Source organism: Aspergillus candidus (genome assembly GCF_002847045.1).
Source record: "Aspergillus candidus strain CBS 102.13 unplaced genomic scaffold BDW47scaffold_49, whole genome shotgun sequence".
NCBI lineage: Eukaryota > Fungi > Ascomycota > Eurotiomycetes > Eurotiales > Aspergillaceae > Aspergillus > Aspergillus candidus.
The window spans coordinates 159,197-186,544 of record NW_020194054.1 but is presented as its reverse complement, the minus strand read 5'-3'; the positions used below and the strand labels follow the sequence as shown (position 1 = coordinate 186,544).

At 52.5% G+C, this 27,348-nt stretch overlaps 10 protein-coding genes across 10 annotated transcripts; 4 read left to right on the top strand and 6 right to left on the bottom strand.

The window, feature by feature from the left end:
* Positions 1–1,361: 1,361 nt before the first annotated feature.
* BDW47DRAFT_64747 (tyrosinase family protein) lies at positions 1,362–2,828 on the bottom strand. The gene is made up of 4 exons (XM_024819521.1): positions 2,459–2,828; positions 2,258–2,405; positions 1,652–2,205; positions 1,362–1,577 (listed from the first exon to the last, which is right to left on the bottom strand). Exons 1-4 carry the CDS (start codon positions 2,648–2,650, stop codon positions 1,380–1,382), a joined length of 1,092 nt encoding a protein of 363 aa, XP_024669291.1. The 5' UTR covers positions 2,651–2,828; the 3' UTR covers positions 1,362–1,379.
* Positions 2,829–3,006: 178 nt separating this feature from the next.
* On the top strand, positions 3,007–4,477 carry BDW47DRAFT_119712 (methyltransferase-like protein; the record flags this gene model as incomplete). The annotated part of the gene is made up of 4 exons (XM_024815387.1): positions 3,007–3,706; positions 3,789–4,142; positions 4,230–4,385; positions 4,443–4,477. The coding sequence occupies 4 exons, from the start codon at positions 3,007–3,009 to the stop codon at positions 4,475–4,477; spliced, it is 1,245 nt and encodes a 414-aa protein (XP_024669290.1).
* A 638-nt stretch (positions 4,478–5,115) lies between these two features.
* Positions 5,116–7,093, bottom strand: BDW47DRAFT_133616 (HET domain-containing protein; the record flags this gene model as incomplete). Its single annotated transcript, XM_024817882.1, has 1 exon — positions 5,116–7,093. The coding sequence occupies exon 1, from the start codon at positions 6,952–6,954 to the stop codon at positions 5,116–5,118; it is 1,839 nt and encodes a 612-aa protein (XP_024669289.1). The 5' UTR covers positions 6,955–7,093.
* A 2,013-nt stretch (positions 7,094–9,106) lies between these two features.
* BDW47DRAFT_110788 (transmembrane amino acid transporter protein-domain-containing protein) lies at positions 9,107–11,390 on the top strand. The gene is made up of 5 exons (XM_024813801.1): positions 9,107–9,814; positions 9,870–10,131; positions 10,191–10,382; positions 10,432–10,826; positions 10,889–11,390. The coding sequence occupies exons 1-5, from the start codon at positions 9,683–9,685 to the stop codon at positions 11,297–11,299; spliced, it is 1,392 nt and encodes a 463-aa protein (XP_024669288.1). The 5' UTR covers positions 9,107–9,682; the 3' UTR covers positions 11,300–11,390.
* Positions 11,391–12,648: 1,258 nt separating this feature from the next.
* BDW47DRAFT_128342 (uncharacterized protein) lies at positions 12,649–13,009 on the bottom strand (the record flags this gene model as incomplete). The annotated part of the gene is made up of 2 exons (XM_024816838.1): positions 12,649–12,658; positions 12,720–13,009. 2 exons carry the CDS (start codon positions 13,007–13,009, stop codon positions 12,649–12,651), a joined length of 300 nt encoding a protein of 99 aa, XP_024669287.1.
* Positions 13,010–13,874: 865 nt separating this feature from the next.
* On the bottom strand, positions 13,875–14,783 carry BDW47DRAFT_64686 (NAD(P)-binding protein). The gene has a single exon (XM_024819520.1). It carries the CDS (start codon positions 14,763–14,765, stop codon positions 13,995–13,997), a length of 771 nt encoding a protein of 256 aa, XP_024669286.1. The 5' UTR covers positions 14,766–14,783; the 3' UTR covers positions 13,875–13,994.
* Positions 14,784–14,977: 194 nt separating this feature from the next.
* BDW47DRAFT_133610 (putative ABC multidrug transporter) lies at positions 14,978–19,159 on the bottom strand (the record flags this gene model as incomplete). The annotated part of the gene is made up of 5 exons (XM_024817881.1): positions 14,978–15,468; positions 15,521–18,441; positions 18,481–18,828; positions 18,885–19,061; positions 19,118–19,159. 5 exons carry the CDS (start codon positions 19,157–19,159, stop codon positions 15,120–15,122), a joined length of 3,837 nt encoding a protein of 1,278 aa, XP_024669285.1. The 3' UTR covers positions 14,978–15,119.
* Positions 19,160–20,340: 1,181 nt separating this feature from the next.
* On the bottom strand, positions 20,341–22,146 carry BDW47DRAFT_133608 (cytochrome P450; the record flags this gene model as incomplete). Its single annotated transcript, XM_024817880.1, has 6 exons — positions 20,341–20,667; positions 20,724–21,099; positions 21,164–21,719; positions 21,768–21,837; positions 21,891–21,986; positions 22,051–22,146. 6 exons carry the CDS (start codon positions 22,144–22,146, stop codon positions 20,341–20,343), a joined length of 1,521 nt encoding a protein of 506 aa, XP_024669284.1.
* A 636-nt stretch (positions 22,147–22,782) lies between these two features.
* On the top strand, positions 22,783–25,512 carry BDW47DRAFT_133607 (Diacylglycerol acyltransferase family; the record flags this gene model as incomplete). The annotated part of the gene is made up of 4 exons (XM_024817879.1): positions 22,783–23,327; positions 23,376–24,014; positions 24,082–24,477; positions 24,528–25,512. 4 exons carry the CDS (start codon positions 22,783–22,785, stop codon positions 25,510–25,512), a joined length of 2,565 nt encoding a protein of 854 aa, XP_024669283.1.
* Positions 25,513–26,020: 508 nt separating this feature from the next.
* BDW47DRAFT_133605 (FkbM family methyltransferase) lies at positions 26,021–27,010 on the top strand. The gene has a single exon (XM_024817878.1). It carries the CDS (start codon positions 26,180–26,182, stop codon positions 26,966–26,968), a length of 789 nt encoding a protein of 262 aa, XP_024669282.1. The 5' UTR covers positions 26,021–26,179; the 3' UTR covers positions 26,969–27,010.
* The last annotated feature ends 338 nt before the right edge of the window (positions 27,011–27,348 follow it).

Genomic DNA, 27,348 nt, shown 5'->3' with positions numbered 1-27,348 from the left:
ATCAAGTACCAGATTCCGGGACATGAAAGAGGTTGGGGTGGTAATTAGGACCTTGTGGTTAGCAAAACCAATGGACTGAGACATCCAGGTTGGCCGCCTTTACCATGGGTAAAGAGGTTTGATCGAGGGGCGTACTCGGCGAGATAGAGACAACAGCAGATTCGACGTTAACAGCGACAGTCAGCCCATTGAGTCGGGTTGAAGAGCAACAAATATTCAAGTACACAAGAACTGTACTTTCACACACCGATTTTACAATCTAGTATTTAGAAGACAGAATTCTCTACAAAATTGGAAATATTTGAATGCATGCATATGCTGTTCAGATTACAAAAATTCTCTTGGGCAATTCCAGGACATCGTGAAACATGTGATATAGAAGCATCTCAAACAACAGTACACCTCCAAAGTATATTAGTATAACTGACTACAATAGAAGAAACATGACTAATTTGGGCAGACAAAGAAAGACTATGAGACACTGGACTGATAATAGATGAGCACAAAACGAAACGCAAGAGATCAACCAACTGCTATGGATTGACCCACAGACATGGATGATACACCCCCGCTTGTTCAGATAAGATGGTTTCGGAACGGCCCGTTCCTGGGAATTCGACCCAACTCCGATCATGCCTCGCCAGAATCCGACCATCCTCTTGCACAGGGACTCGAATACTTGGCATCTACGAACATGGTCCAGCCAATGATTGCTTATTAATGACGCCCAACTTTTCAGGATTAGCTGTTGGCTGACCCAAAGTGGCAACCCGACTGGAATTTGTTTACGAGCTTTGACACCCACTGAGAAAAACTATGACACATAGGACTTCGAGTTATTGGCCACCATATTCTCGGGGTCTATACACTGTAGCCAAGGGCTTGACTAGGTAAGGAGACCATGATGATGACCCAGTGACAGGACCAGGGTACAGTGCATATTGGTATGAGCCTAGCGCTTGGAGGATAAGCTACGGGAGGGAGAGTTTATACATACGGACTAGAGAAATGGTTTAATTTGTTGCAAGCATTGCAAGGAATCCGCATCCTGACAGACCACAAGAAATTGAGAAACGATTGAAGATGATTACCACCAACAGGCGACGGAACAGACAGGTACTATTTCTGGGCTGGGTTAGAACAAGGATTATGCGTCATATGGAGCTAGACAGCTATTCTTCGGCGTTGTGTGGGAAAGTACGTAACTATGTGCGCAGAGCCCCTTGCTTCTCTTTTCCCTTCACCATAACTGAAAAACCAGGTAAGCGGCGCGGTGAACCAAGGTGGAGAAAGGTGGAGCAGAGCTTCAACACGAGTGAATGTGGCCCTGATGTGACTGAGCGCCATATGGTATCGGCCTAGTATAGTACTGCTCACTCCTAATCTGTATACCGATAACACAACGGCCAAGCCTCCGTATCAAACACCTTCCTCGGCGCCACGGGTACACTCTGAACATCGAAGGGCATCTGATGATCTGCGTGCGCGTCAAGGTCGTAGCGTAGGTCGGTCATATTGTGCGGCGTTAGGGGCATACCGGAGAAGGCGGCAAAGTTTATTGGGTGGTAGTGCTGCCACTGTAAGACTCATATCAGTAACGTTGTATCGCTGCAGACATATTGAGAAGGTAGCATGGAGTTCTTTAGCGCACCTCACTCCACAGCCGGTCAAGTTGCGCATGATGCAGCCAAAAGAGCGGGTCATTGGGCGTGAAGCTGTCTGCCATGCCCTGGCAGTCCTTGTCCAGCAGGGGCTTCGGGCAGTCACCCGCCAAATCTCCCCCAACGAAATTGTGTACGTGGTCATGCATTTGTGCCATTACGCGCTGGAAGCCAAAGAAGTCACCTGTGGTTTGCTCCGTCAAGTTCCGCACGAATTCCGGGCCAAGAGTAATGTTCTGAGGCCGTTCATTTGGGTACCAGCCGGTTACGAGCGTCAGGTTCCTCCGAAGCGGGTGTGGGATTGGCCAGGCAAGCTCGAAGTCTCCTGCGGACGAGGCAAAGGCACCGGTGATGACGGTACAGTCCGCCTCGAAGGATGAATCGCAGTCTCCCGTTCCACCCAGCCCGTACTCCACCGAGTCCTCGAATACTGGCGACCCGAACAAGTCTGCGTGATCCCGCGACCAATCCCAGTATGGTGTTGGCCCACTGTAGCCACACGTCTGGCGGAGGGAGGTGTCGAATAGGTAGGTGAACCAGCGGTCTGCGCTCATGTAAGGATGCGTTGGGGGAAGGCAAGGAGAGACGGAACACACGCCACGGCAAAAAGTAAGCATTCCTGTGAACACTGTGCTCCACAGATGCGTGCGCGTAAGAGAAGTCGTCGTACAGGCTTCTGTTTCCCTCAAGTACCGTCTGGTCCTTCGTCAAGGATAACCGTTCGTGTCGTACGCTTGCCAAGCACTACTCGGCATAAGCAACGTACGCGTTACCTACGGGGAGGAAGAAGGGCGCACCTTGACAGCTCCCACCCACTCGGCTTTCTCACTATGCGTCAGTGTCCGCCATTCTTTGCGCGTCAGAAGCTTGCTGCACTTCTGTGGTTGTCCGTTGTTCCATCCGTACGCATATGAGAGGCCGGCGTTGGGGGGGAAGGAGAGGACGGCGAGTACGCAAAGGAACAACATCAAACAGCCCATGGTTATCATTAAAGCAGAAAGAGATGAGAGCAGGTCGTGGTAGTCAGAGTATTGAATGAAAGCCTAAATAAATAGTCAGCTTCCTGTGCATCGATGGAAGAAGGCGCCCAGTCAGCATACCATTGATGCAGAGCGGACACCACCGCCCTTTAGATTGACCCGTAAGGGGCTCGAGCCTGTTTTTCTGGTTGCTTGAAAGGAAACATCTCCAATATCACGAAATGGCCCCTAAGATGTCCTAGCGCTAAAGTGTCTTACTGTATCGTCCGCCCGTGGTGCCTTTCCCACCCCTCCGCGCTCTTCTTATACTACTAACAGCAGGAACCAACCCTCCTCACCCTGTCCGACTTGAAGCCACAAGCACAATGTTACGCACCTCTATCTCGCTCCCGCGCTTCCCTGCTCTTCTCCTCTGCGTTGCCCTCCCCCTCTATCTCGCCATTCGTGGCTCCGCCTCGTTTTCCGACATCGCACTTCTCCTCTCCTCCCTCTCCGAGCGAGCCGAAGCCCTTCACGTCAAGCTCACCTCCCCGCTTGCTACGCCTCCAGCACCAATCTCCAAAAAATCTCTCGATCCTCCCGGCGAGCCCGCCAAAACCGTGCGCGAGCCCGAAGACGAGAGAAGGAAGAGATATCGGCACCTTCCAGATGGACTGGCGCACTGTATCAACTCCTTCGAGCAGTATTCGTTCCTTGCCGAGCAAGGGCTCCAGCGGAAACATGCACGGTATTCCAAGCAGAACCTCGCCCAGAAGGCAATAACCAACGAGCTCGGCTATCCTGCACACTTTGAGAAAGCTAGGAAGGGGATTGAGGTGAACGCCCAGTTCTCGGAAAAGATCGCGTTGGTTGGGAGGGAGGACTACCACACCGGCCCGCAAGCACTAGAAGACAGAGAAGACGCAGAATTCGGACTTGTAGATCTGGCGTTTGGCCATCTTTTGCGGGACTGGAGCCTGCAGGGCGCAGAGGAGAGGAAGGCCGTGTTTCCCCCTATTCTGGGCAGGCTTGAGCGACATTTTGGTGGGAACGGAATGGGTAAGAAGGTGCTTGTGCCCGGAAGCGGTATGGGTAGGCTGGCAAGCGATATCGCTGATCTCGGTGCGTCCATCCTACTTCATTGAGTTGTAGCCATGGCCTCACATAGGCGCAGGTTACGACGTCACGGCCAACGAGCTCGACTACGGGTCCATCCTGGCCTATCACTTACTAACAAACCACACAAACTCGCTGCACCAGCACACCCTGCAGCCATTCGTGACCAAATGGGCTCATCAGGCCAACCCCTCCTCGCGCTACTCCGCCTCGACTGTGCCGGACCACTGGCCCAACAAGGCTGTCAAGCTCGTCGAGGGTGACTTCTTGGAGATGTTCCCCCGGGATGATGAGTTCGACTCCGTCGTTACGCTGTTCTTCATCGACATGTCCGATAACGTGATTGACTTCCTGAGCAACATACATCGGCTGCTAAAACCTGGTGGGGTGTGGATCAACCTCGGTCGTACGTTACTGCCATCCCTTAAACACTGACATTTATGCTTTTCTTGTACTTCCGTTTACCGCTGGACCTGGGCTGACGTGTTTACAGCGCTTAAATGGGGCTCCTATAGCGCCATCCAGCTCTCCGCAGAGGAAGTGCTTGATCTAGCAGTTCTGCTCGGGTTCGATGTGGACCATACTTCAAGGAAGAGCATTGACAGCTTGTATGCCGAGCAGCCGGAAACGTTGCTAAAGTTTACCTATGGTGAGTGCCTACCGTTTTCTTGGGATGAGTGAGAGCGGTTGCTGATGCGACGGGCAGTTACGCAGTTCTGGTCTGCGACGAAGAGGGGGTAAACCAGGGGGTTGTGTTGTTTTTGCTTCCACGCTTTAACATAGATACCTAGAACTAACAGCACCTAGATAAATTGCTGACTGCGGGTGCTAAGAGTCAGTGCAAAGATGCCATAGCTAAGTGCTAGTTAGTGGCAGTATAAAAAATAGCCCTTTCTCAGGTCCTTGCATAAGTATCTGTGTAATCGGGCGTAAAGGGGGGGTGTTAGGTATATCGGCCAGGTCGAGCCCCAAACCACCCATTGGCCAACGTACTGGTGTAGCAGTCATTGTGGAATTCTACTATTACAAAAATAGTCTCCCACCCCCCAACACAGCGACGGTGGCGTCAACTCGGGCCAGTAGACTACCGTTGGGATCAGGGCCGACTAGCCGGGAAACAAGGGGCAATTTGCAAGTCTCACGGGCGCCGACAAGTCTGGATGCGTTACTTGGTGGTATGATTACTCGCCAGAATGACACCGGGATATGGAGAATATCATGACCACTACGCCATAACATCAAATAAGGAAGTCATACATAGTAGCCTAGTCTCTTTAGACTACGGTTACCACGCAAACAGGGGTAAGGTAACCGTATTTGTCCAATAGCCTTGAAGTCGGGTTACCCTTGGCTTGTTGTGATTTCGATCATCCCATGTTTCATATCACAAGAAGCTCCTCAAGTGATTGCCCCATTAAGCAAGTGTAAAGAGGACTATCCGTGTGTGCTTTAAGCACTCCATCGAGATATGTTTGACCCACCAATTTAAACTTTTCTGACACCCCTCGAAGCACAAGCGGTTGCAATGTTGAGGTTGCCACAACCACCAGATCCCCATCCCTTGTTTCTGGGTCACCAATAGCAAAGGCATGGCCCCAAGAGTCCTTTACCTGTAGCACGGGCTTTCCGTAATTCACTGGGAGATGATGTCTTAACATATCCCAGCATAGTCTCTGTCTCGTGTCCTGTTCAGGCTCAAACCCACGAGCGACCTGGTGTAGAGCTGCTATAATTTCTTCCGTCTTAAAGTCTCCGTATCGGTAGGTGTCAAATATGCAAGCCTTGATGAACCTGCTGTAGACAGATCCGGGTGCCCAGCATTCTCCCCACAGCACATGGTCTTCGTCGGAAATAATGTTGATTATCTGTGAAGCTACCGTCTTCGAATCATACCCCAATGTGCATACGACTGTAGAGTATCCTGCCTTACGCACCCATAGATGCAAGGTGGATAGATCCTGTGACACGCGCGGCAGACAGCCCTTGACCGGGTCCCAAAGGGCTTCGTTAATCTCCCAAGGTATTGCCTGTGAGTGTAGCATACGATAGGATAACTTCGTGTAGTCAGGAAGCCATGACGGCAGGCTCCCCGTCAGATGATTATCCCGAAGAGACAGGTAATGGTACATGGTACCCACGCGCTCGTGATTGACAAGGTACTCGGTTATCTCCAGGAAGACCTGCTCAACTGGCTTCCTGTAGTCCGGCGGGTACACCTTGTGGACCTGGGGGGAGAAACTATAGCAACCATATATTTTATCGCGGGGATCGGAACATTGCCGGTGGTTGGTCAAAACAAGGCTCCAGGAGAACGGAACCCGTGTGAGATCCTGTCGCTGGTAATCTTGAGGTGATGATAAAATACCGCGGATATCATCATCACTACCATTAATACTCGTAGTGGTCTCCTGGACCTGCTGGGAATGCGCCCTAGTCTTTTTATCTAGCCCTGTTGATGGGACGTTCCTCTGTCTTATCTCGTCCGCGACGGCATGCAGTCGCCTGGTTCTCGCGGGATCAATGAGCGACATTTCAAAAGCGACATTACCGCAGATGCAGATCGGATCTTCCGTCGCCAGTTGGTATTCCTGGTATGTCCACATCCGGTTCCAGTACGGCAGCTTCACTAAGTCCAGAATGCCACTGCTCGCACGTACAAGAGAAACCTCCATTTTCCGACGGGCTCGCTTAGAAAAGCGACTTGTAATGTCAAGCTTCCACCAGTACATTGTCTGCCGATCGATTTTCTTACCAACATATCTCTTGGCCCAGGTCACTCCTAATTGCAACAAATCCAAAGAAACAGGCTGGCCCTTGTACTCTAATGACTCATCGGCCAGGAATGCGATAACCTTCCAGGCTCGGCGATATATGTCCCCCATCATGGCGACTTGGGTGTTCTTCTCATCCGTGTCTGTCTGATTGATGCAGATGTAGTCGACCCAGACGGTACGTGGCTGGTGAGGCTGACGTAGCATGCGTAATGCCGCGAAGAGGTTGTGTGTGACGGGAAATTGATGTCCCTCTACCAAGACACTTTCCGTCGCATTAGGATCTCCCCAAACGTAAGAGAGTGCGTCGTATTTAGGTTGCTGCTCTTGCAGAGACACGGATTGTATGGTACATCTAACCTTAGCGTCGGTGTTCGTGTCGGAAATGATACTTAACAGACGAATCTGCCTTCGGGCGACGTCAAGCTCAGTATATGGAAACGCCATTTTTCCTCCGTATTCCGTGTACTACTCCGAGAACCTTGTGGGAGATGGGAGAGTAAGAGAAACGAGCAGAAGCAAAGGGCTTATAATAAAAGCGGCTGAGCCGTCAATGTCTAAGCGCTGCTGACCCTCGTGATCTCTTTTTCACCACGTTAGACATTTTAGACCACCAGTAGAGTGCCCCAATTCCAGCCTCAAAAGGGGCGCTTCGTTATCTAAAATGGTAGTTCTCAGCCACTGCACCAAATTGCCGATCGATCAGTTAGGCAATCTTGGCATTCACAGCCTCGTAAAAGTCTCACTCATCTATCTTTGGATGGCCAACCACTTCCGGTTTTCATGAGAGATGCTCTCTGGGTCTTAGGACTACTACATGTCTTGAACAGATTCCATGATAGAAGCGATGCTAGTAATACGCAATCACAGAACCATAGTGAGCACTGATAACATACCGTCATATAACAAGACTGGGCTTCCGCACCAGTAACAGCGCAAGAATCAGATCACTTTATCTTCTTTGATGATTGAGGGAATATATACAATCTATGTCAGCGAAAAACACTGGATAGCCTTCCTACTGATAAGCCCTGGAAACATGGTCGGCAAGCCGGATCGGTCATGCATAACGGAGGGCAACCGGGATCAGCACGGCTTATCAACCACCAGAACAGCAGGTGGTGAGCTTTGATAAACACCGGAATTGATAGGTCATATCCTTGATCACGGATACCCCGAATATCCGGGTGGGAATTTCCAAGTGGCAGTCTCGCGATGGCGCACCAATCCCCACCAAATTGTTGTATTGGTCGTTTTGACATGCGAGAGGACAACCATTATATAGCACTTCTTCTCCGCTATTGGGGTTGGTTTCCATATTCTGCTCCTCTGTCTTGGACTAATTTGACACGAACCTTCGTATGCAGCCGGGAACTTGAGACTCTCGTATAGTCAGTTCAGCAAGGCAAAAATTCAAGCACCAAGGGTTTATCTATTGTGGGGCCCATTCTCCACCGTGACAGGTCCAAGTGGGCCAAGGGACTGATAAGAAACCAAGTCAAGATAACAAAGGCATGGGTGAGACAAAGCGGTGCGGTTTTGGTAAGATCGTCGCTCTCTTGTCCAGCCGTGTTTGCTATCCTTTGATCCGTCGAGGACGCCCTGGATGCGACGATATTCGTGCATCTGTTATTACCTCGGATCCTGGGACACACACGGCCCGGTGAGCCCTAAACCGCTCTGGCCAACTCTTTGATCTCACGGGTCAAGCCCTGGTCGCAGGATCGCCGCTCGAACCAATGACTGTCATCAAGGACAACAGAGACCACGGACTGGTAGAGATCCTGGTTCCTTCGTCCCATGTTCGGGCCTAGAGGTACCTCTCATACCATTTGTCCTGGTCAACCATAATATCGAGATAATGTGTTCGAACCGTGACCACCCGATCGGTGACATCGGCCCAGAGTGGGTCGGTCCTCTCCCACGCGGCGATCGGCTCTTACCAAACATGAGCGATTAAACGGAAAACGAATTCTTTGTCGTCACTGCGGAATACAGGGCGGCAAATTCACCAGATCAGGCGATTCAGGCCCTCAACCCCAAGAGCGGTTTTTGGCAGAAGCGAGATGGGGGGCCCCCGTGTCAGGAAATGTTGGCGACGATAATATATCCCCAGCACTGGGTCTGCCGGAGACCAATCCCATCGCGCGGTCTTCCGGCACCCCAATCTCCGCCAAGCCGCTATCGGCGCCAGCCTCATCCGCAGCCGATGCTGATTGGGGTCGCTTAGACTACGAGCCCGAAAAGGGGCAAAACATGACGTGGGAATGCTGGTTCCCTGTCTGGGGTGGCTTCACGAGCCGGTCTTGACTCTTCTTGGCTGGCTCTGACCACCATCTGGGGTTTTGTCATCGATACTACGGTAGTTTTGAGGCCCGAGGACGATGGACCACCGAAAGGGCCCGGATTGCATGCATCGTGATTCCACTCGGTGTTGTCCGTTGATCGTACCACTTTGGAATCCTAGTCGGTGGCGGGTGGGGAAAAATTCGCGCAGTCTGGGGTTAGTCCTCCACTTGCCCAGGGTCCAATCGTCAGTCAGCCATTGGGGGCGCGGTGGGGACCCACATTTTAGTGTTAAATGGAGGGGGCAAAACAACGTTGCCTGCGTGGCCATTGCAGACCACGATAGTTATCGCAGTCTGATTATTTACCCCAGGGCATTGGTGGTGTCTGGTCGTTCCACACGCACCAAGTGGATAACTCTGCTAGGCAAACGGGTGTCGGGTGGAGAAATGGACCCGAATCCCACGCTGACCGCTGGAAAAAAGCGAAGCCACGCAGGGGCTGAACCAGAAAAAGCACCCCAGGATGCAGGGGATGGGGAGAGTACCAGAGAATGCAGGGGTGCTGTCGAACGCATGGAAGAGACGAAGAATCCACGATGGTCCTCCAGTTCACGCGGCATCCTTCGCGTTCGGATCCTGTACAAGGCCCAGCGGTTGACGGAGTTGACAGGGGCCTAAGGGACCGACCAACTCAAGAAAGATCGACCGACCGGGTTTGGTTGCACTGCGTCTGGTGACCGGCCCGGTGGGGATTCCCAAATCGACGGTCGTGGATACTTAAGAGGATCAGCACCCACCTCTCCCCCGCAGATTGTCAGGATGTCACTGTGAATACACCATTGTTTCTTCTCTTCTCCCTCCTTCCTCCTTACCCTGCCTCTGCCAACATGTCAGAAAAGAAAGAGCACGGGACGTTAGGTCCCATGGACCCCAAGTACGGCGAGATGGCGGACGCGCCGGGGTATTCCCACGATGCCGTCTTTGGAGAAATGGGCGAGGACGGTCCTAACTATCGGAGTGTAAGGCTCACGGATCGCGTGCACGCCTCGATGTCGCTAACAAGAGTCTACTTAGGTCGGATGGATGGGCTCGGCCGTGCTCATGATGAAATCCCAGATCGGTATTGGGGTCCTATCGATACCAGTCGCCTTCGATGCTCTGGGAATTGTGCCAGGAGTGATTTGCTTGTTGGCCATCGGCGGCATCACCACGTGGTCGGACTACATCATCGGCGTCTTCAAGCTGCGGCATCCCGAGGTCTATGGTATTGATGATGTGGGACACTTGCTTTTTGGGAAGACAGGACGGATCGTGTTGGGCGCCGCATTCTGCCTCTGTGAGTGGGACAGGGGGAGGGAATCCACACCCAACCATGTGCTGACTGCTGCCAACTAGGGTGGACTTTTGTCGCTGGCTCCGGCATGCTGGGTCTCTCCATCGGTTTGAATACCGTCTCGAGCCACGCTACCTGTACGGCAGTGTGGGTGGCGATTGCCGCGATCTTGGGATTCTTGTTTGGCAGTATCCAGACCCTCGGGCGCATTTCCTGGCTGGCGTGGCTGGGTCTGTTCTCTATTCTGGCCTCCAGTCAGTGCTCCTAATCTCACTCCCTTTCGATCCACATTAACAAACTTAGTCCTCATCGTCACCATCGCAGTCGGCGTCCAGGACCGCCCGGCGTTGGCTCCTCAGGACGGCGTCTGGGTCTCCGATTACAAGATTGTCAACAGCGAAGCGACTTTCACCCAAGCCATCACGGCCCTCACCACCATCGTCTTTGCCTACGCTGGTACCCCGGCCTTCTTCTCCATCGCGTCCGAGATGCGGGACCCGACCCACTACAACCGCGCCCTGATCTTGTGCCAGGCCGTCGTGACGGCCTTCTACCTGATCATCGGCATCGTCATGTATTATTTCTGCGGCTCGTACGTCGCGTCGCCCGCGCTAGGTTCGGGCGGTGCCACGATCAAGGTCGTCAGTTACGGATTCGCTCTGCCGGGTCTGTTGGCGAGCACCCTACTCTTTGTCCACGTAAGTTTTCCTTCGCCTTGGAAGCTCCTCACGGCGATCAGTGCTAATAGGGACGGGTGCAGATTACGGGCAAGTACATTTTCGTCCGTATCCTCAGCGGCACGCGCCACCTGGCCGCCAACACGGTCGTCCATTGGGTGGTGTGGATTGGCTGCACGGGCGGCGTGGCCCTTGTCGCCTATATCATCGCCAGCGCGATCCCCGTGTTCAGCGACCTGGTATCCCTGGTCGGCGCACTTCTCGGCACCCCGATGTGTTTCCAGCCCATGGCGGGCATGTGGCTCTATGATAACTGGCATACACCGGGGCCCAAGTCGATGGGGTGGAAGCTGATGGTCGCTTGGTGTGTCTTCGTCATCGTGTCGGGGACGTTCCTAATGATCGGGGGAACCTACGGATCGATCATCACGATCATGGAGAGTTATGCCAAGTCCGGCGGATCGGCTGCGTGGTCGTGCGCGGACAATTCGTAGATGTCTCTCTGCTATCCCTGTACCAGACGCCAGGCCACGGGGGCGGATTGATCGCGACCCTGCGGCGGCGGTTTGATTTTGTATAGATTTGATCTCAACTAGTTCCAATGATACCTTTATGTTCGAATGTATGGTTTATGTGAGGAAACTGAGAGTGTAAATGTTGGGTAAATGGGGGCGTGGTGACCTCTATAAAGCAACGCACTAACCTCCAGGTTAAGAAAACTTCATTATATATAGATGCAGTTGCAATGACCAAAATTAACTAGCCATCAAGATACAATTTCCCTCCTTGCTTCATATTGTTGATTTTTCACTGTAACATTGTTCACAGTCATCATAATCACCACTTTTCTCATCAAAACCTCGAATTTGGTTGGTTGTGTTACCCAGGCCAGTAATCCTATTTCTACGTTCTTTCTGCGACAGTTAGGTAATGTGTTTTAAGACTGTCTTGATTCGCGAGAGGGGTAATGTCTATGGTTTTATCAGGTGCTTGAGTAGACCATACCAAAATATATATCTACCCGAGGGATTACATCAACCCATGGTCTATCCACAACTTCTACGACTGAAGTTGGTATAAACCCAAAATTTACAGACTTTGAAGAGTATAGCCTTAAGGAGTCAATCATTAATCAATAGACACTCAACAATTCACACCAAATTCTCAACCACAGGAATTCCACCCAGACCAGGCACCGTGACCTCTCCGAAGTCGGCCAAGTGGCACGTGGTTCAACCCTGCAGTCCTGCCTCTTCGGGACTAGTGTGTGCCGGACCCGGTGGACAGACCTACCTCGGCATCTCAGGCAACCCCTGCATCGATCCCTGGTTGTGTCGGAGGCTTTTTGATTACACTATGAGACACACCCGCTAGATGGACGATACGAGATGATCCCGAGGAGAGAAACGTTCTGATCAGCCTATCCCAGAGTGGATGATACACCGAGAATACGTCTCTGTATTGGAGATTGAAAGCCAAAGAAAGGACGGAAAAGTTCAACCAGCCATCCACCACAGGGGCAACCACTCGGGAGAATAACATGACAGTGTGCAGGGTGGATCCCCTTGCAAAAGAAGCAACGGAGCCGAGACGCGGTGCGAACATTATTGCGTATTAAGTCCAAACCCACATAGCCGAAGTCCCTGGGGTGGACCTAGGTGGGTCATATCCCCAGACAAACTCCACATGGTCTGCACCCCCCACATCCGGATTCGGCTCCAATAAGGATGGACAGAATGAGAGACAGAGAGTGAAAAGTCTCGTCCCCAACGAAGACTGGTGGGGAAGGAGATGGGAAGCATGCAAAGACCTAGTGCGTGGGCGACCGGCCGACCATCGCGCCCTAATACTTCCTAGATGTGGTCACCCAAGTCAGCATCACACCCAATCTAAGACGCTTCGAATGACACTTACGAGCACCACAGTCGCTTGTACCCAGAAAAACACATGTTCCCATACGCGTTGTAACAGCTGCGAGTTATCCGGCCTTTCTTCAGAAGCTTTCGTTCATTCATGTCTTCGGTCGTCTCAAGAAGCATGTCCCCCTGGTCCACCTCAAAAATCTGGAATTTGGTGCTGCCACAGCTGGGCGCGGATCCCACCCAGTAACAGTCGCCATCCTCCGGACTGTTGTTACAGCGAAGTCCTTGAGCCGCAAGGAAGAGGGTCGCGCTTGCCAACAAGATCGATGAATTGAGTTGCATGGTTCCGGTCCAGCGGAGTGCACTGGAAAGAAAAAAGATAGGAATCGGTCAGGGAGTGGTTTGTTCACGATGGACTATCCAGAGAAAGGTGTTCTTTATATATGAGAGGGATTGCTGCCGTCGACATGTGCAGCGAGTCTTTGACCACATTCCGTGGTGCAACATGGCGTGGTGCCCATGCGGAGATCTCGGCCACTGTGCGAGGATAAGGGTGTCAGCCGGAATTGAAGCTTTCGATAATAATGGCCAAGTCGAGGATCTATACCGGGGTGGTCCTAGTCTAATGCAAGTGCTATTGATGCAAGCCTTTGTTGGCGATCACCCTATTGATACCTAATTGCGGCCCGCGCAAGGCCACCGCTCGACCTTATCTCAGCCTCCTTTGTGACTTCGACGCATGGAGATACACCATTACATCACAAAGCAACCAATGGGAACATTTGTGTTCAATAAGACAATGACAGTGGGGGAATGAGTGTTGGCCGGGTGTGACCATAATGGGGCCTCGTGCGAGATGGCTTACCATTCCATACCACCCCATATCACCCGTGCTGACCCGAGACAAAGATTTTTCTGTGTGGTGCTGTCTGGTGTTTGTCTGTAAGCCCTTATTGGTAACTTGGGTTTTAGTGACATCTTTCCGCGGACGGAGAATTTCGAGCAAGGGATGGATGGTCATGAGGCTTGCTGGTAAAGTTGTCCTGAACATCGCCCACGTTGGCAATATAGTACAATGCAGTTGCATTGAATACTCAAACCACAACCCATTAGTCTATACTGATGGTGCGTTGAATATTTCACTGATTCAACCCTCTCACAACAAGCAATGAACCACCAAAAACACCACCCACAGAAAGGCATCCGGAATGCTCTTTTGCGGTCTATAGTCACATAGCTCTGGTAAGTTGTTGGCAGAAAGAGATATTGATGGCATTATTCATCTAGAACACCTAGTGTAGTGTGGCTTGGACAACGTCCTAGCTAGCTATTCACCCGGGATGGAAACACCAGACACTTCCCGACAGACGGCCAACAGCTGCTCCTGTTGCTTGACATTGCCAGCCCCAGGGTGTGGCGTCTCGGCGCCTCTGGTGGTGAAGAACGTCCCACTTTCCAAACTCGCCAGGTTGCCTTGCCCCGCGGCCCAATCTGCCAGCGCTTTGGCCGGCTTGTCCATCCCACCTGGGGCCATCGAGCCTCCCATCTTCGTGCGGACCCAACCAGGATGCATGCTCACCACCTGGAGATTGGTCCATCGACGCGAAAAGGCATTGGCCAACATCACAGCGTGCAATTTACTGTCGCTGTACGAGTGCGACTGCGTCACGTTCCGGAGCGACTCGTCCCCACCATAGTGGCTATCGGAGCTCATGTACAACAGGCGCCCCTTGGGCTTCTTCATCAAGCACGTGAGGATATATGGCGCGAGGGTATTGACGGAGAAGACCGCGGAGATTTTGTCGGCGGTAATCTCACGGCTTGACGTGGAGCCGTAGCCAATACCGGCATTGTGGATAATGGCGTCAAACGACCCCGAGCCCAACGCATTCGCTTCCTCGGCGAGTCTTTTGATCTCGGCAATAGACCGCAAGTCAGCGACCAAGACCGCCTCGGCCTTGGGAACGGCTTGCCGGGTCGAGGCGGCGCGGTCTGCGTTTCGAGCATGCAGGACAACGGAGTGGCCGCGGTCTGCGAGGATCTTTCCGGCGGCCTGGCCGATTCCGTCACTGGAGCCGGTGATAAATATACGAGCCATGATGAATGCCTAGTAGGAGGTTGTGGAAACGTTTTGGGGTTGAAACAGTCTGGAGAGGGGTTAGGATAAATACCACCCTGGATGATGTAAGTGCGGCGTGTCAACGATGACGTCATATACACCGACCAATGGTCCGTGATGGATGAGAGTAGGAGTAACAGAGCACTCAGTAAATATGAGAAATATTACGCCTGAACTGAATAGAGAGAACCCGCAATTCTACAGTGACAATAAACCCGACAGCGGATAGGGTGATATGTCCGATTCTTGATCAGAATGTATGCCTTTCGAGCCTACTGAGACAACTAAGAAGAGACTCCCAACAGTAATTCACCCCAACGCCCATCCCCATAGTCATGTCAGATTTTGAAGGTTTACCAAATCGTAGTATCGCCCGCGCCTTCTCATGAGTTGTGTATGGGTCCCAGACTCGACGACCCCTCCTTGGTCCAGCACGTAGATCACGTCGGCCCGTTGGATGGTGCTAAGTCGGTGAGCGACCGCAATCGTCGTGCGCCCGTGAGATGCGGCATCCAGAGCGGTCTGGACAATTTTCTCAGACTCAGAATCCAGCGCCGAGGTCGCCTCGTCGAGGAGGAGGATTTTGGGATCGCGAATGAGGGCACGGGCAATGGCAATGCGCTGTTTTTGGCCGCCAGAAAGCATGCCCCCTTTGCTGCCGACGATGGTATTGAACCCTTGTCTGCTACTGGTGAGTATGAGGAATAGGATGGAAGAGGGAAGGGTAGACTGACGGTAACGACATGATGAAATCATAAATGTTCGATTCCTGACAAGCTTTGATCACGGCCTCTTCGGTGATATCAGCGGACCCACATCCCAGCAAGATATTGTCACGGACGGTCCCCTGGAATAGGGCGGGTTCCTGCCCCACCAAAGCGATGTGGTTCCGGTACGACGCGGTGTCCACTGTCTGGATGTTTCTCCCATCCACGCAGATACTCCCTCTGGTAGCATCATAAAACCGCTCTAGGAGCGCGATGACTGTACTCTTTCCACTCCCGCTTGGACCAACTAGCGCGACGTATTGGCCCGGCTTGATCGTGAGGTTGAGTCGATACAGAACGGGCTGCTCCGGACGGGTGGAATAGCGGAATGTAACTTCGTGGAATTCGATGAGGCCCTGCATTTCCCGCACATGCGTGCCAGCATGGTGGGCGGTGATCCCCGAGGCGCTATCGAAAAGCTGTTTGAACTCCGCTGCCGCGTGCTTGGCCTTGCCCATATCGGGCGCATGGGAGAACACGGTGCCGGCAGCCTGGGCGCCGAAGATGACCTCGCTAAAGCAGACGTAAAATTTAAAAAGAGAGTATTCATGATGGCCGAAGAGGGTCCCGCCATACCAAAACCCCAGCGCCATGCACATGAACGGGAGAGACTGGGAAGCAGCGTACAAAAGCGAGGACTTGATAATGGGGAAAATGTCACTCCGTAGCTGTTGGCGGATCTGTACCTCGTAGGATCGGTGTATCTCACTCTCCATGGTCAAGCTCGCTACCGTACGAATGGCACTGGCCGCCTCGCATGCTGCGCTGGCGGATTGCTGGTACGCCTTTTTTGCGCGCCGCTGCAGTTTATCCAGCATCGACACGCGAACAAATCCGCACATCAATAGTACTGGGACCGCGGAAATGCAGACGAGGGCCAGCTTCCATCCCATGATCAGGGCGACCACTAGCGACGCCACAAGGTTCACGGAGACGATCAGGATCGTCCCCAGCGTGACACCACTGATGCCCGCTAACTGTTTCGTCTCAGCACTAAGGGTCGCCGTTAAGGCACCTGTGGAGTTCTCCGGACGGTCGAAGAAAGGGATGTCTTGCTGTAGCATGACGCGGAAGGCTCGGCTTCGCGCACGGTATACCATGCGCTCGGAGCTGTATGCGAACAGGGCGCCCTGAAAACTGTATAGGACTAGAGTCACTAGTCCGATCATCAGAAAAAAGAGTGACCAAAAGTTCGTATCATCGCGGAGTTTGCCATATTGCGATTCGGGGAGGGTCAGCGTGGTGATGGCTTTGGCAAACAACACTGCTTGCGATGGCTGGATCCCACCGGCCAGAATAGACGCACAGAGTCCGAGTACGAGGAAAGGCCTCTCAGGTCTGTTGAATGACGCGAGGAAATTGAATAAAGTCCAAATGGAGTACGGTCTTGTTCTCTTTGGCCCATGTGGAAAGGATGGCAAAGATATTCTAGAAACCGGACGCGCTACCTTCTTGCCCCCTTGCAAGCCAATGTCCGACTCGTCGTCTGTTCTCATGGAGAGCATCTCGTAGGCGTCATCGCTCAGATCATCGTCCTGGAGATACGAGCGGCTCATCCGGAACTTGGCCGTCAGCCGGTTCGGCGAGGGAGGCATATTTCTGTGTTTGATCTGCTGCGCCTCGACCATGTCACGATAGACGCCACCCTGCTCCATCAATTTCTGATGAGGACCCTGTTCGACAATCTTCCCGTGACGCAGGACAATGATATTGTGCGCATCTTTGATCGTGGAGAGACGATGTGCAATCATGATGGTCGTCCTACCCTGAGCGACGTTGTCGAGTGCGGCTTGCACGAGTCCCTCTGATTTAGTATCGAGAGCGGACGTCGCTTCGTCGAGAAGCAAGATTTTCGGGTTCTTCACGATGGCTCGCGCAATGGCGATGCGCTGCTTTTGGCCCCCTGACAGGGAACAACGCCCGATGTGGGTGTCATACCCCTGAGGAAGCGCCAAGATGAACTCATGCGCATTAGCCATTTGAGCCGCAGTTTCGATATGTTTCTGTACTTGTGCCATGGGCTGGGTGTCTAAACCGGAGCCTACCAGACCAAACCGGATGTTTTCAGCAATGGTGGCGGCAAACAGGCGAGGCTCCTGTGACACTAGTGACACTTGTTGTCGCAGCCATTGGAGGTTCAGCGACGCGATGTCATGACCGTCGAGGAAGACAGCCCCTGCGACGGGGTTGTAGAACCGCTCGAGCAGACCGATGATGGTACTCTTGCCAGACCCAGAGGGCCCGACAAAAGCTGTTGTCTTCCCCGCGGGGATGTCCAAATTTAGGTCATCGGCGACAACTACTTCGGGGCGGGAGGGATAGATATGTCGGACATTGCGTAGGGTGATGTCTCCGAAAACGCGATCGAATTTGATCCCCACGGACGATGATGGATCGAGTGGTGAGTGACGATCGATGGTCGTATATAGCTTAGATGTAGCAGCTACTGCCGTTGATAGTGCTTGTCCATGTGGAGCGACATTCCCCAGGTTATAGGACCCCAGGATAATCGCCATTAGCACGGTCAGAATATCTCCCGCTTTGAGATGATTCTCCGAGTTGACCAGAAATCGGGATCCCATCCAGAACCCCAGCCCGTAGTTCAGGTACATTACACAGAGCATGGCGCCGACCATGGCGACGAATGTCAACTGCGATTTCATGCCTGGTCGTTCCGCATCTTTGAGATAAGACTCGTACTTGCGAGCCAGAGTTTCTTGGGCGTCAAACGCTACGACTGTCCGGATAGAGTCCAGAATATCTTCCGCCAAGCTGGCGCCGCGCCCTTGACTCTCCAATGCAACCTTGCTGTAGACCAGCATGGCGGCAGAACACCCGCCCATGATTAAAAGCAGGGCAACCAAGGTGGCGCTGCAAATCAGAGCTAACTTCCAGCTTTTGATATATGCGATGATGAACGCGGTTACGAACGTCCCGAGCCCTGACAAGACCAGGCTGACCTTTTCAGAGATGCCATCTTGGATTAGATTGGTATCTGCGGTGATGCGCGTAGTGATCTCTCCGGCTCCGAGGTTATCAAAGAAGGCGATATTTTGCCGTAGGATAGCGCGGAAATAATGGATGCGGATTTGCTGCGACACATGTTCGCCCGTGTATACAAAGCCAGCGGTCGCAAGACAAGTAGTGAGGAACTCCCCAATAGCAAGGTAAACAAAGTATACAACGTTGGTGGTCAGTTCATCGTAGAAGTCGTCGTAAGACATCTGATGTGTTGCGACGTCCTGGAAAGTCGAGGTGAGGTTTCCGAATAGAACCTTGAGCGCGACGGTCAGTGATTTCATGGCAACAACAGCGACAGAGGGATCAGTACCGTGAATATAGGAAGCCCAGCCCCCGCTGCGACGGCAAACACGCAACTGAAACAGAGGATAACTAGGTCCGCTCGACTGGCATAGCGGTATATGCCAAAGAAGCCCACCTTGGACACTGGAGCGCAAAGCTGGGCCTCTAGAATGGCACTCTCGCTGCTTCGGCCCTTGGGAGTGGGCTGTTAGACGTCGTCAGTTGCCATCGTGAATCGGTCGCGATGGATTCGTGTCATACCTGATGAAGCCCCATAAACGATGGCCATTCCGTATCCTCCATTGTTCGATTATGGGGAATCTCTATGGCTCCGTCGAACGCATCGTACATCGGCCGCGTAGTCACCAGTACCCTAGTGTGGCTAGTGCACGGACAGATAGGGAAGAAAGCGTCGCCTGGCTTAATGACAACTCACGGGAAATCCTACTACATGTGGAAACGGCACCTACATGGGAGTGAGGTTTGGATCTGCTGTCGCTTAGATGCCCTTCGTGGTAGTGGACAGGTGACACTGCTAGAGGATGCACCCCATGGGGGATTGGAATCATCACATGGCTCAGGAACAGCGCACGAAGTCCCGGCCAGCGGTAAAGACGAGACATCCAAGATACGAACAGCACAATATCCTCGGGAGGATCACATCTATCCCGCGAAGCTTCGGCACCTGCATCATAATGTACTCCATAAGCCGTATTATGATGCCATAAACGAATTGGTTTCATCTTGATTTCCATGAATTGCCAAGCGATTCCTACCGTTTCCCCTCGTCTCCAGCGATCCCAGGATCTGCACGTGAAGGATCGACATGGTGAGGGGTGAGGGACATTTCGGAGCGACTTTGCAAAAAGGTTTCATAACGACCAGGGTGGGAGTCCTTATCAAACTCACTACCGGGGTGCCGGAAACATTAAGTTTGGCACGATGGATAGTGAAAAGCCAAGGGAACTCCCGTGGAGTCCGATGGCCGAGGAAGACGGAGTCAGGAGGAATGGAGAAGGGATCGACCGATAGCGCGGCGAATGATAACCTTAGTTGAACCGAGAATCAAATTATGGGGCCGATGAAGCACGTTCCTCGGCCATTGCAACGCGTCCCATGTGTTTAATCGATGCCAGGAAGAGTCTAGACTGAGGACTTCTCCGCTCTTGACTCGTGCAATGTGTTCTCTATAGGGTATCGTGCCCTAACCTGCATCGACTTCCCCTGACATGCCCCTGCCCAGCGAAGCAAGGGGACGATTGCCATTAATCTATTTCCTACAGGGCAGGAATCCTACCATCCAATGATGATTTTTCTCCCGCCTCCATCGTCTTGTCAACCGACCTGCAACCCAATATCACAATTGCTGAACGAGGTCAAAACAAAGGTCAATTTAAATTTGAAACACAAAGATCTAACAAGCAATGCGGAGTTAAGTAACAGTGGGCCGGTTCCGACCATGGCGCCGGCTTAGTTCGTTAGACTCAGGCGGCCCTCTCGCGGCGCTGCAATCTCACCCGCAAATCTGGGAGTTCCCAAAATGCGTAGCACGGACTCTGGCGCTGCCAGTCCTTCACCTTCCCCACATACTCCGCATCAAAGTCCAGAAAGAAGGCCGCCAGGGTCAACTGGAGCATTTGCTTGGCAAAGTACTTGGCAATACAAGCCCGACTCCCGACAAGGAACGGCTGGACCGCTTCCTTGCGATCTGTCGATCCTGGCTCCGTCCAACGCTCCGGAATAAATTCGTAGGGTGCGTTGAAATAGTCCGGATTGTGGTGCAGGGAGAACAAGGAAGTGGCAACTTCCGTCTGCAGTAGTGGTACAAATATTAGTATAGCGAGGTGAAGTCGGACAAGCCACTTACCCCAGCAGGGATGTATGTTCCATCCACATACGCCCCTGGCGACACACGCGGTCCACCCATGGGAACGGGGGGATACAGCCGAAGCGCCTCTGTAATCACCGCGTCAAGGTACGGCAGTTGCTGGGCCACTTCCCAGGAGACATCCTCTGCCGAGTGAAACGCGCTCTGCAATTCACGGAGTAATTTTGCATGAGACTCCGGGTGTGTCAGGACGAAGTAGATGACGGCACAGAGGGCATTCTGGGTAGTATGGAAGCCAGCCAACATGATAGCGCTAAAGTTCTCCGCTATCTCCGCTTCAGGGAGGTCGCTGGTCCCTGCACGCTCCATCACTTCAACCATGATATCGCGGCGATGGTGCGATGCACGTAGTTGTCTGAAAACTCGCATGTGTTAAACCGAGGGGCCGGGGATGCGGGGGAAGATGAGCATCGGCTTACTCGTTGATCAACCGCATACGTGCCTGCTCACTGCGGGCACGAATTCCCTTGCGTAGAAGACGTCGCAGCATCCATTTGATCATCGTGGGGACCCCAGATCCTTGGAATTGGTCTCGGATGGTTGCCCAGAAAAAGATCCGCGGCAGCTGCTCTGTCCAGAAGTAAGGCTTGCCCCGCTGCAGGCATCCTAGCGGCTTTCCTAGCAGAACTTCGGACACCGTATCCACCGAGTGGCAGTAGAACAGTTCATTGAGCGTCAGTGTATCGGTGGCCGCTAACTTGGCCTGAATCACGTCATGAAGGCGCAGAACACACCCGCGGATAACTCCCCCATGTGCTTGCATGCTTCCAGGGGTGAGGGAGGGCCCGAACAGCTTGCGCACTGACCCATGATATCCAGTGTCCGAAGCAGTGAATATGTTCTGTCGCGAGATATTCTTGTAGAACCCTGTTTTGAGAAACGGTGTCGATTTTCCAGAGCCCCCACCGTAAATGTTTCGCAGGGCCTTGAGCGTGTTTGTTGTGGCCTGCCCTGGAGTAAACCGTGCTATCTTCCCTGCTCACGGTTAGCGGGGTTTTGAGGAACGGTGGGGATGATTATCACCATAGGAAAGATGGAGAGAATGAAAATGGTGAGCGCTCCTCCCGGTCACGAATGATATCTTGGTGATGACCTATGCCGATGCATGTGAGAAGTCGTGCTTTCTTGGCTCATGTAAGAACTTACGCCACAGAAAAAGAGATCCAGGAACGAACCCGGAACGTCTTTGATGACGGGTCCCTTTGGTAGAAGCTGGACATAAAGGGATAGAAGCGTTAAGCCCTGGCATCATGTTAGTTGAACAAAATGACCATAGTATGCGCTGTAAGAGGTGTGCCTGACATACCACGAATATAGCAATGGCTGCGTAGGTGACAGTAGTTGAAGGATAATAGAACTCGGGTATCTGCCCCGAAGGAAGGGCCACAGCAAGAAACACCATACTGATAGCAGCAATTGATGTAGTAGATTGTAAGTTGCTCTTCTTGTACTTGCGATATGTTAGACATCTTATTTATCTCGCAAGGAATATCACTTATACACCGTCAAACCCCCTCCCCTCTCACAAGTGCCAAAGCGCAGTCTGACCAGGACATCACCTACTCCGTACGGACGCTGTCCCCTTCTCCTGCGACTATCAGGTGGGTCATTTCATCTTTCTGGCGAACCTCGAAACAACCTCGGCGTACACCAATTGCCTCAGACTCTTTTCATCAATCGGCTCATGAGTCGGGTCTTCTCGGTTGTCAGAAGGTTGAGGCATCGCTTATTAGGTTCTTGGCAGCAAATGGAGGTGTGAAGGTTCCCAATCCCAGTGACTAGACAGAACGATCTACACCATCTCATTAGTCGCGAAGCGACATATGGATATAGTTGGTGGTTGTGGCCCGTTCCCCTCCTCCTCTAATCTAATTTCCCGTTGCTTGTTATTTCTCGGCTTTTCGCTTCCTTAAGAAAAGCTATCTGCGTGCCCATATATTGGGAATTTTGGACAATATATTTATCGGGCCTTCTTGTGATAGCGCTCTCTTGCCAATAGTCGGGCCACTGATATATTCTACCCTCAATCAAACTCACAATGGCCGATGTGAGCGTTCTGTTCCTCGCCAACAGCGAACATGGTCAGACAAACATTATTTTGGCCATGACTCATGAGCTACTGGTGCGCGGCGATGTGGACGTGCACATTGCTTCGTTTCCTGTGCTGGAAAAACGGTTGGAAAAGCTTCTGAACGACAATTTTGCCGCATACAACGACATATTTCGATCAAGAGTTCACTTTCATCCGCTGCGGGGTCCCTCAAACACGGATGTCTTTATTCGCACTGGTAAACGAGGGGCGTTCCATCCTCCTGGGTACCATGGCGCAGTCCTTGGTTTCCAGTCGCTTTGTGAGGATATATGGGGATGGACCGAAGAGGAATACGTTGATATCTACCACTGCTGCATTGAAATTATCAAGAGCGTACAGCCGTCGGTTATCGCGTCGGACTTTTTCTTCCTGATGGGCCGCGATGCGGCGTTCAATGCGGGATACACAGCCATTCTGATCAACACCACCTCTCTCACGCACATCGTGCTAGGGCTGCAAAAGGGCTCGGCTGCCCTGTGGAAATACCCTCTGTAAGTTCTTGGACTTTACATTTCAACGGTTTCACTGACACCCTCCAGCCCCGGGACTGGCTTCCCTTATCCACTCCCATGGCATCAAATCCCGTTCAACACCCTTGCCGTCCTTAAAACAGCGAAGATGTATCACGGCAGCGGCCGTCGACGCGAGATTCGCGATTGGCGTATTCGTAATAAGATTCACGGTCGATTCCCCTTTGCCGACTCTTGGCGACCAGACCGGTTTCACCTGACGCCGGCGTTGAAGGAGCTCGACTGGCCGATGGATGTGCCAGATAACATCTTGCCTTGCGGGCCAATCCTCCTGCCCACGGCGTCTGTTGAAAAGCAGGACCCGGAGATGGCTGCATGGCTAAACCGAGGTCCTACAATCTTGGTGAATCTAGGTACATTGTATGCACCAGACCCGGAAGTGGCCGGAAATATTGCCACTGGGCTGAAGTTATTCTTCGATTCTTGGAAAGGAGAGGGGGTCCAAGTCCTCTGGAAGCTACCCCCTCATCCACATGACGAGGATGGAATATATCACCAGGCAATTCAAATCCTTCAGAAAGAAGTGGATCAAGATCGCGCGCGCATCCAGTCGTGGTTCCAAGTGGAACCTATGGCGATGCTGCAGACAGGTCAAATTATTTGTTCCGTCCACCATGGCGGTGCCAACTCCTGGTATGAAGCTATCCAGTGAGTGTGATTCCCCCCGCCTCCTTCCCTACTGGCCTACACCATGCCCAATATCTAATCCCTACAGAAATGGAGTCCCGCATGTGATCCTCCCTGCCTGGCAAGACTGTTATGAGAATGCCGCTCGAGCCGAATGGCTAGGGATCGGCGTATATGGCAACCGATCTCGGGCTCCCAGCATCGACGGCAAAGAGCTTAGCAGGGCGTTACTGAAAGTGATGAACAACAAGTCGTACAAAGACAAGTCCGTGGAAATGTCGAAGCTGTGCCATAAGAAGGAGGGACGTGTGGCCGGGGCGGAAAAGATCGTGGAAATTGCGCGGAACCCGGAAAAAATGTCCATGGACATGCCTGAGCTCAATTTTGGTGACCCTCAGTGCAAGCTGTACGAGGTCAAAAATAATGCCGGCATGGTACTCCATACGCTCGACCCTCCCAGGCCCGTAGGCAAAGATTCGTCAAAGTCCGTCCCCTTTCTATACTTTGTCTGACTCGGAGACTGACGAACAACAGATCCTTTTCCACTGACATTGCTGAGACCCTCCTTGTTACCGCGCTCTGCAACACATGGTGCATGCTACCACTCATCGGATACTCGATGCTTCTGGTGCCCCGTCTGCGACTCATTGCCTTGCTCTATATTCTTTACATCAAATTTGTGGCGAAGGCACACACCACAGGCACACTCCCTTTACGAAATGACACGTTCCGTACGTCGTGGGTCTGGAAGACATTTGCTGCCTACTTCCCTCTGCGTCTGTATCGATCTACTCAGTTGTCCCCAGGGAAACGGTACGTATTCGGATATCACCCCCACGGTGTGGCCTTCCGGGGAGCGATGGGGACCCTGGCTGCAGATTCTGCGGGGTTCTCGCAGCTCTTCCCCGGCATTACCAACACCCTATTGGTCAAAGATGAGTTCTTCTACCAGCCCCTCCTCCGGGAATACCTGCTCGGGGCTGGCGCCAGTGGTGTTTCGCGGAGTTCGTGCATCCGCCACCTGACGAAGAACGGGCACGATGGACGTGGGATGGGCAGTGCTATCACCATCACGGTGGGCGGCAGCCGCGAATACAACATTGCGGAGCCCGGGACTATGGGTGTAGTGGTCAAGATCCGCAAGGGTTTCATCCGAGTGGCGGTTTCGACAGGAGCGGAGCTAGTACCAGTCATCGGCTTCGGCGAGAATGAGCTGTTCGACCGGGTCGACATAAAATCGTCGCGACTGCTCACTCCCCTAGCCAAACTATGGGAGTGGTCGGTCGGCCACAAGGTCGCATTTTCCACCGGGCGCTTCAATATCTTCTGTCCCCATCGTAAACCGCTCAATGTGGTGGTCGGGAAGCCAATTCCGGTTCAGCAGCAACGATATGACCCGGATGAGAAGTATATCGAGGAGCTACACTTTCAATATCGGGTGCACTTGCAGAGTCTCTGGGACGACTGGAAGGACGTGTTTGGGGTGGACCGATCTGTCAAGTTCGAGCTGGTTGACTGATGAACTGCTATATATGTGCTTCGCGCGGCTGAGTACGGAATGTGCTGACTTCCGGGTGACATTTGCCCGTTCTCGTTCTCTATTGCGCATCTATATCCTTGTACCGAGTTATGGACCATCTTAAAGCACGCTAGTTCTGCCGAGGGCCTCTTATTTCTGATAGTTATATGATCCTGCTGCATTAGTGTTTCGTCTCGAGTCATATCATTTGTATCCGATGTTGTCTTACATCGCCTGTTTTTTTGACGACGAATATCCACCAGGAACTCGCAGGATTTCAATGCCTGGATGACATGCCTCTAAAAGTCGCGGGAACGAGTTAGTGAAAAGAAACGACGAGACGTGTCGAGAAGAGGATTGGAAATTGCAAAGGAGGGAAGAGCAGGAGTCAGGTGACTGACCGTCTTGCTCGTTGTCAGTCATCAATGCCCTGACCGGTGATTTGTCTCTTCCCAGAGCATCCTCGTAACTGTCACTCTGGATTCACTTTCGTACAACCTTGGTCTGAGTTGGAGGTACTAATTCCCGGGCTTACCAATCCGACCAAGGATTTCGTACCACTTTGCAAATGACGCGGATCCTCTAGACTGCCCAAAGTTACAAAACGCGTCTATTGCGTGGAGTCAGATCGCATCTTGAGTTGCGCCCGCTCGACCCACTTCACGTCATGGCTCCGGAGTTGGTTCATTTGGGTGGCGACTTCCACTGCTACGCCAGTGGAGTAGACGAAGCTCGGTTCATCTACAGGGAGGTTTTCCAAGATCACAGCTACGGAGGCTCTGATCTCCCATCAAAACCGCTGATCGTCGACGTCGGTGCCAACATCGGGCTCTTCTCTCTGTACATGAAGCAACAGCACCCAGGGGCACAGATTCTAGCTTTTGAACCAGCCCCAGAAACTTTTGATGCCTTGACCCGCAACCTCGCGCTACATGGGGCATCCGACGTCGCAGCACATCGTTGTGCCCTGGGAGCAGATACGCATACGGCTACGCTGACGTACTATCCAAACGTCCCGGGCAACTCAACTCTGCGGGGCATGGACAAGATGCGTGATCAAGAGGTCTTGCGGGAACACTTTGGAGCTGTGAAGGTGGAAGGCTGGTTTCGAGACCCTGTCGAGGTTGAGGTTCCCGTTCACCGGTTGTCGGACTACTTGGGTAGATATGTAGACGAAGGCGACGCTATCGACCTACTGAAAGTCGACGTGGAGGGATCGGAAATGTCGGTACTTCGGGGGGTTGACGAGGCGGATTGGTTGCGAGTGCGCCATGTGCTGGTCGAAGTAACCGGTCTCAATGGCTGCCGGGACCAGGTGCAGAATTTCCTGCAGGCTAAGGGGTTCAAGCTTTCCTATGCTGCGGCTCGAGAGATTCCAGAAGGGTTAAAAACAGGCGTGTTGACGGCCATCCGGGGCCCATCAAATGAAGACTCAGGCGTGAATCTTGGGGCATAATCACGGAGCTCCACATGTGGACGGCGTTCATCAGGGGCTGCTTCAGGGACCATGGCGGGTAATACCCACACCATCAATAAATACACGTCCAGCACACACCTGTTGCGCAGTGTACATCTGTCGCAATAAGAGAAGATAGATTACAACTCGACTACAAATGCTATCGTGACACCTCTAAGCCTGTTGAGTAGCCCCATATTAAGCACAACCATCTCTTTCGTTGATATGCTTGCCCGGTGGGCGTAGATCACCCTAGGAGCTAATGAGTCATTGAGGGGTCCATTATCCCGAAGGGCACTCCTGCGCTCGATTCCAATAACACTGTGACTACCATGCTAGACTAGACCCATCCTCAGCTACCGAAGTATCCAAGGGAAGGA

What these genes read in the sequence shown, in the direction of transcription:
- BDW47DRAFT_110788 (XM_024813801.1), top strand. Translation starts at nt 9,683, where the DNA reads ATGTCAGAAAAGAAAGAGCACGGGACGTTAGGTCCCATGGACCCCAAG. An exon ending in GGGCGCCGCATTCTGCCTCT is followed by an intron (nt 10,132 to 10,190) that starts GTGAGTGGGACA and finishes GCTGCCAACTAG; the next exon opens with GGTGGACTTTTGTCGCTGGC. An exon ending in GCACCCTACTCTTTGTCCAC is followed by an intron (nt 10,827 to 10,888) that starts GTAAGTTTTCCT and finishes GGACGGGTGCAG; the next exon opens with ATTACGGGCAAGTACATTTT.
- BDW47DRAFT_64747 (XM_024819521.1), bottom strand. Translation starts at nt 2,650, where the DNA reads ATGATAACCATGGGCTGTTTGATGTTGTTCCTTTGCGTACTCGCCGTC. An exon ending in TGCTTACTTTTTGCCGTGGC is followed by an intron (nt 2,206 to 2,257) that starts GTGTGTTCCGTC and finishes ACATGAGCGCAG; the next exon opens with ACCGCTGGTTCACCTACCTA. An exon ending in TTGACCGGCTGTGGAGTGAG is followed by an intron (nt 1,578 to 1,651) that starts GTGCGCTAAAGA and finishes TGAGTCTTACAG; the next exon opens with TGGCAGCACTACCACCCAAT.
- BDW47DRAFT_133605 (XM_024817878.1), top strand. Translation starts at nt 26,180, where the DNA reads ATGGCTCCGGAGTTGGTTCATTTGGGTGGCGACTTCCACTGCTACGCC.
- BDW47DRAFT_64686 (XM_024819520.1), bottom strand. Translation starts at nt 14,765, where the DNA reads ATGGCTCGTATATTTATCACCGGCTCCAGTGACGGAATCGGCCAGGCC.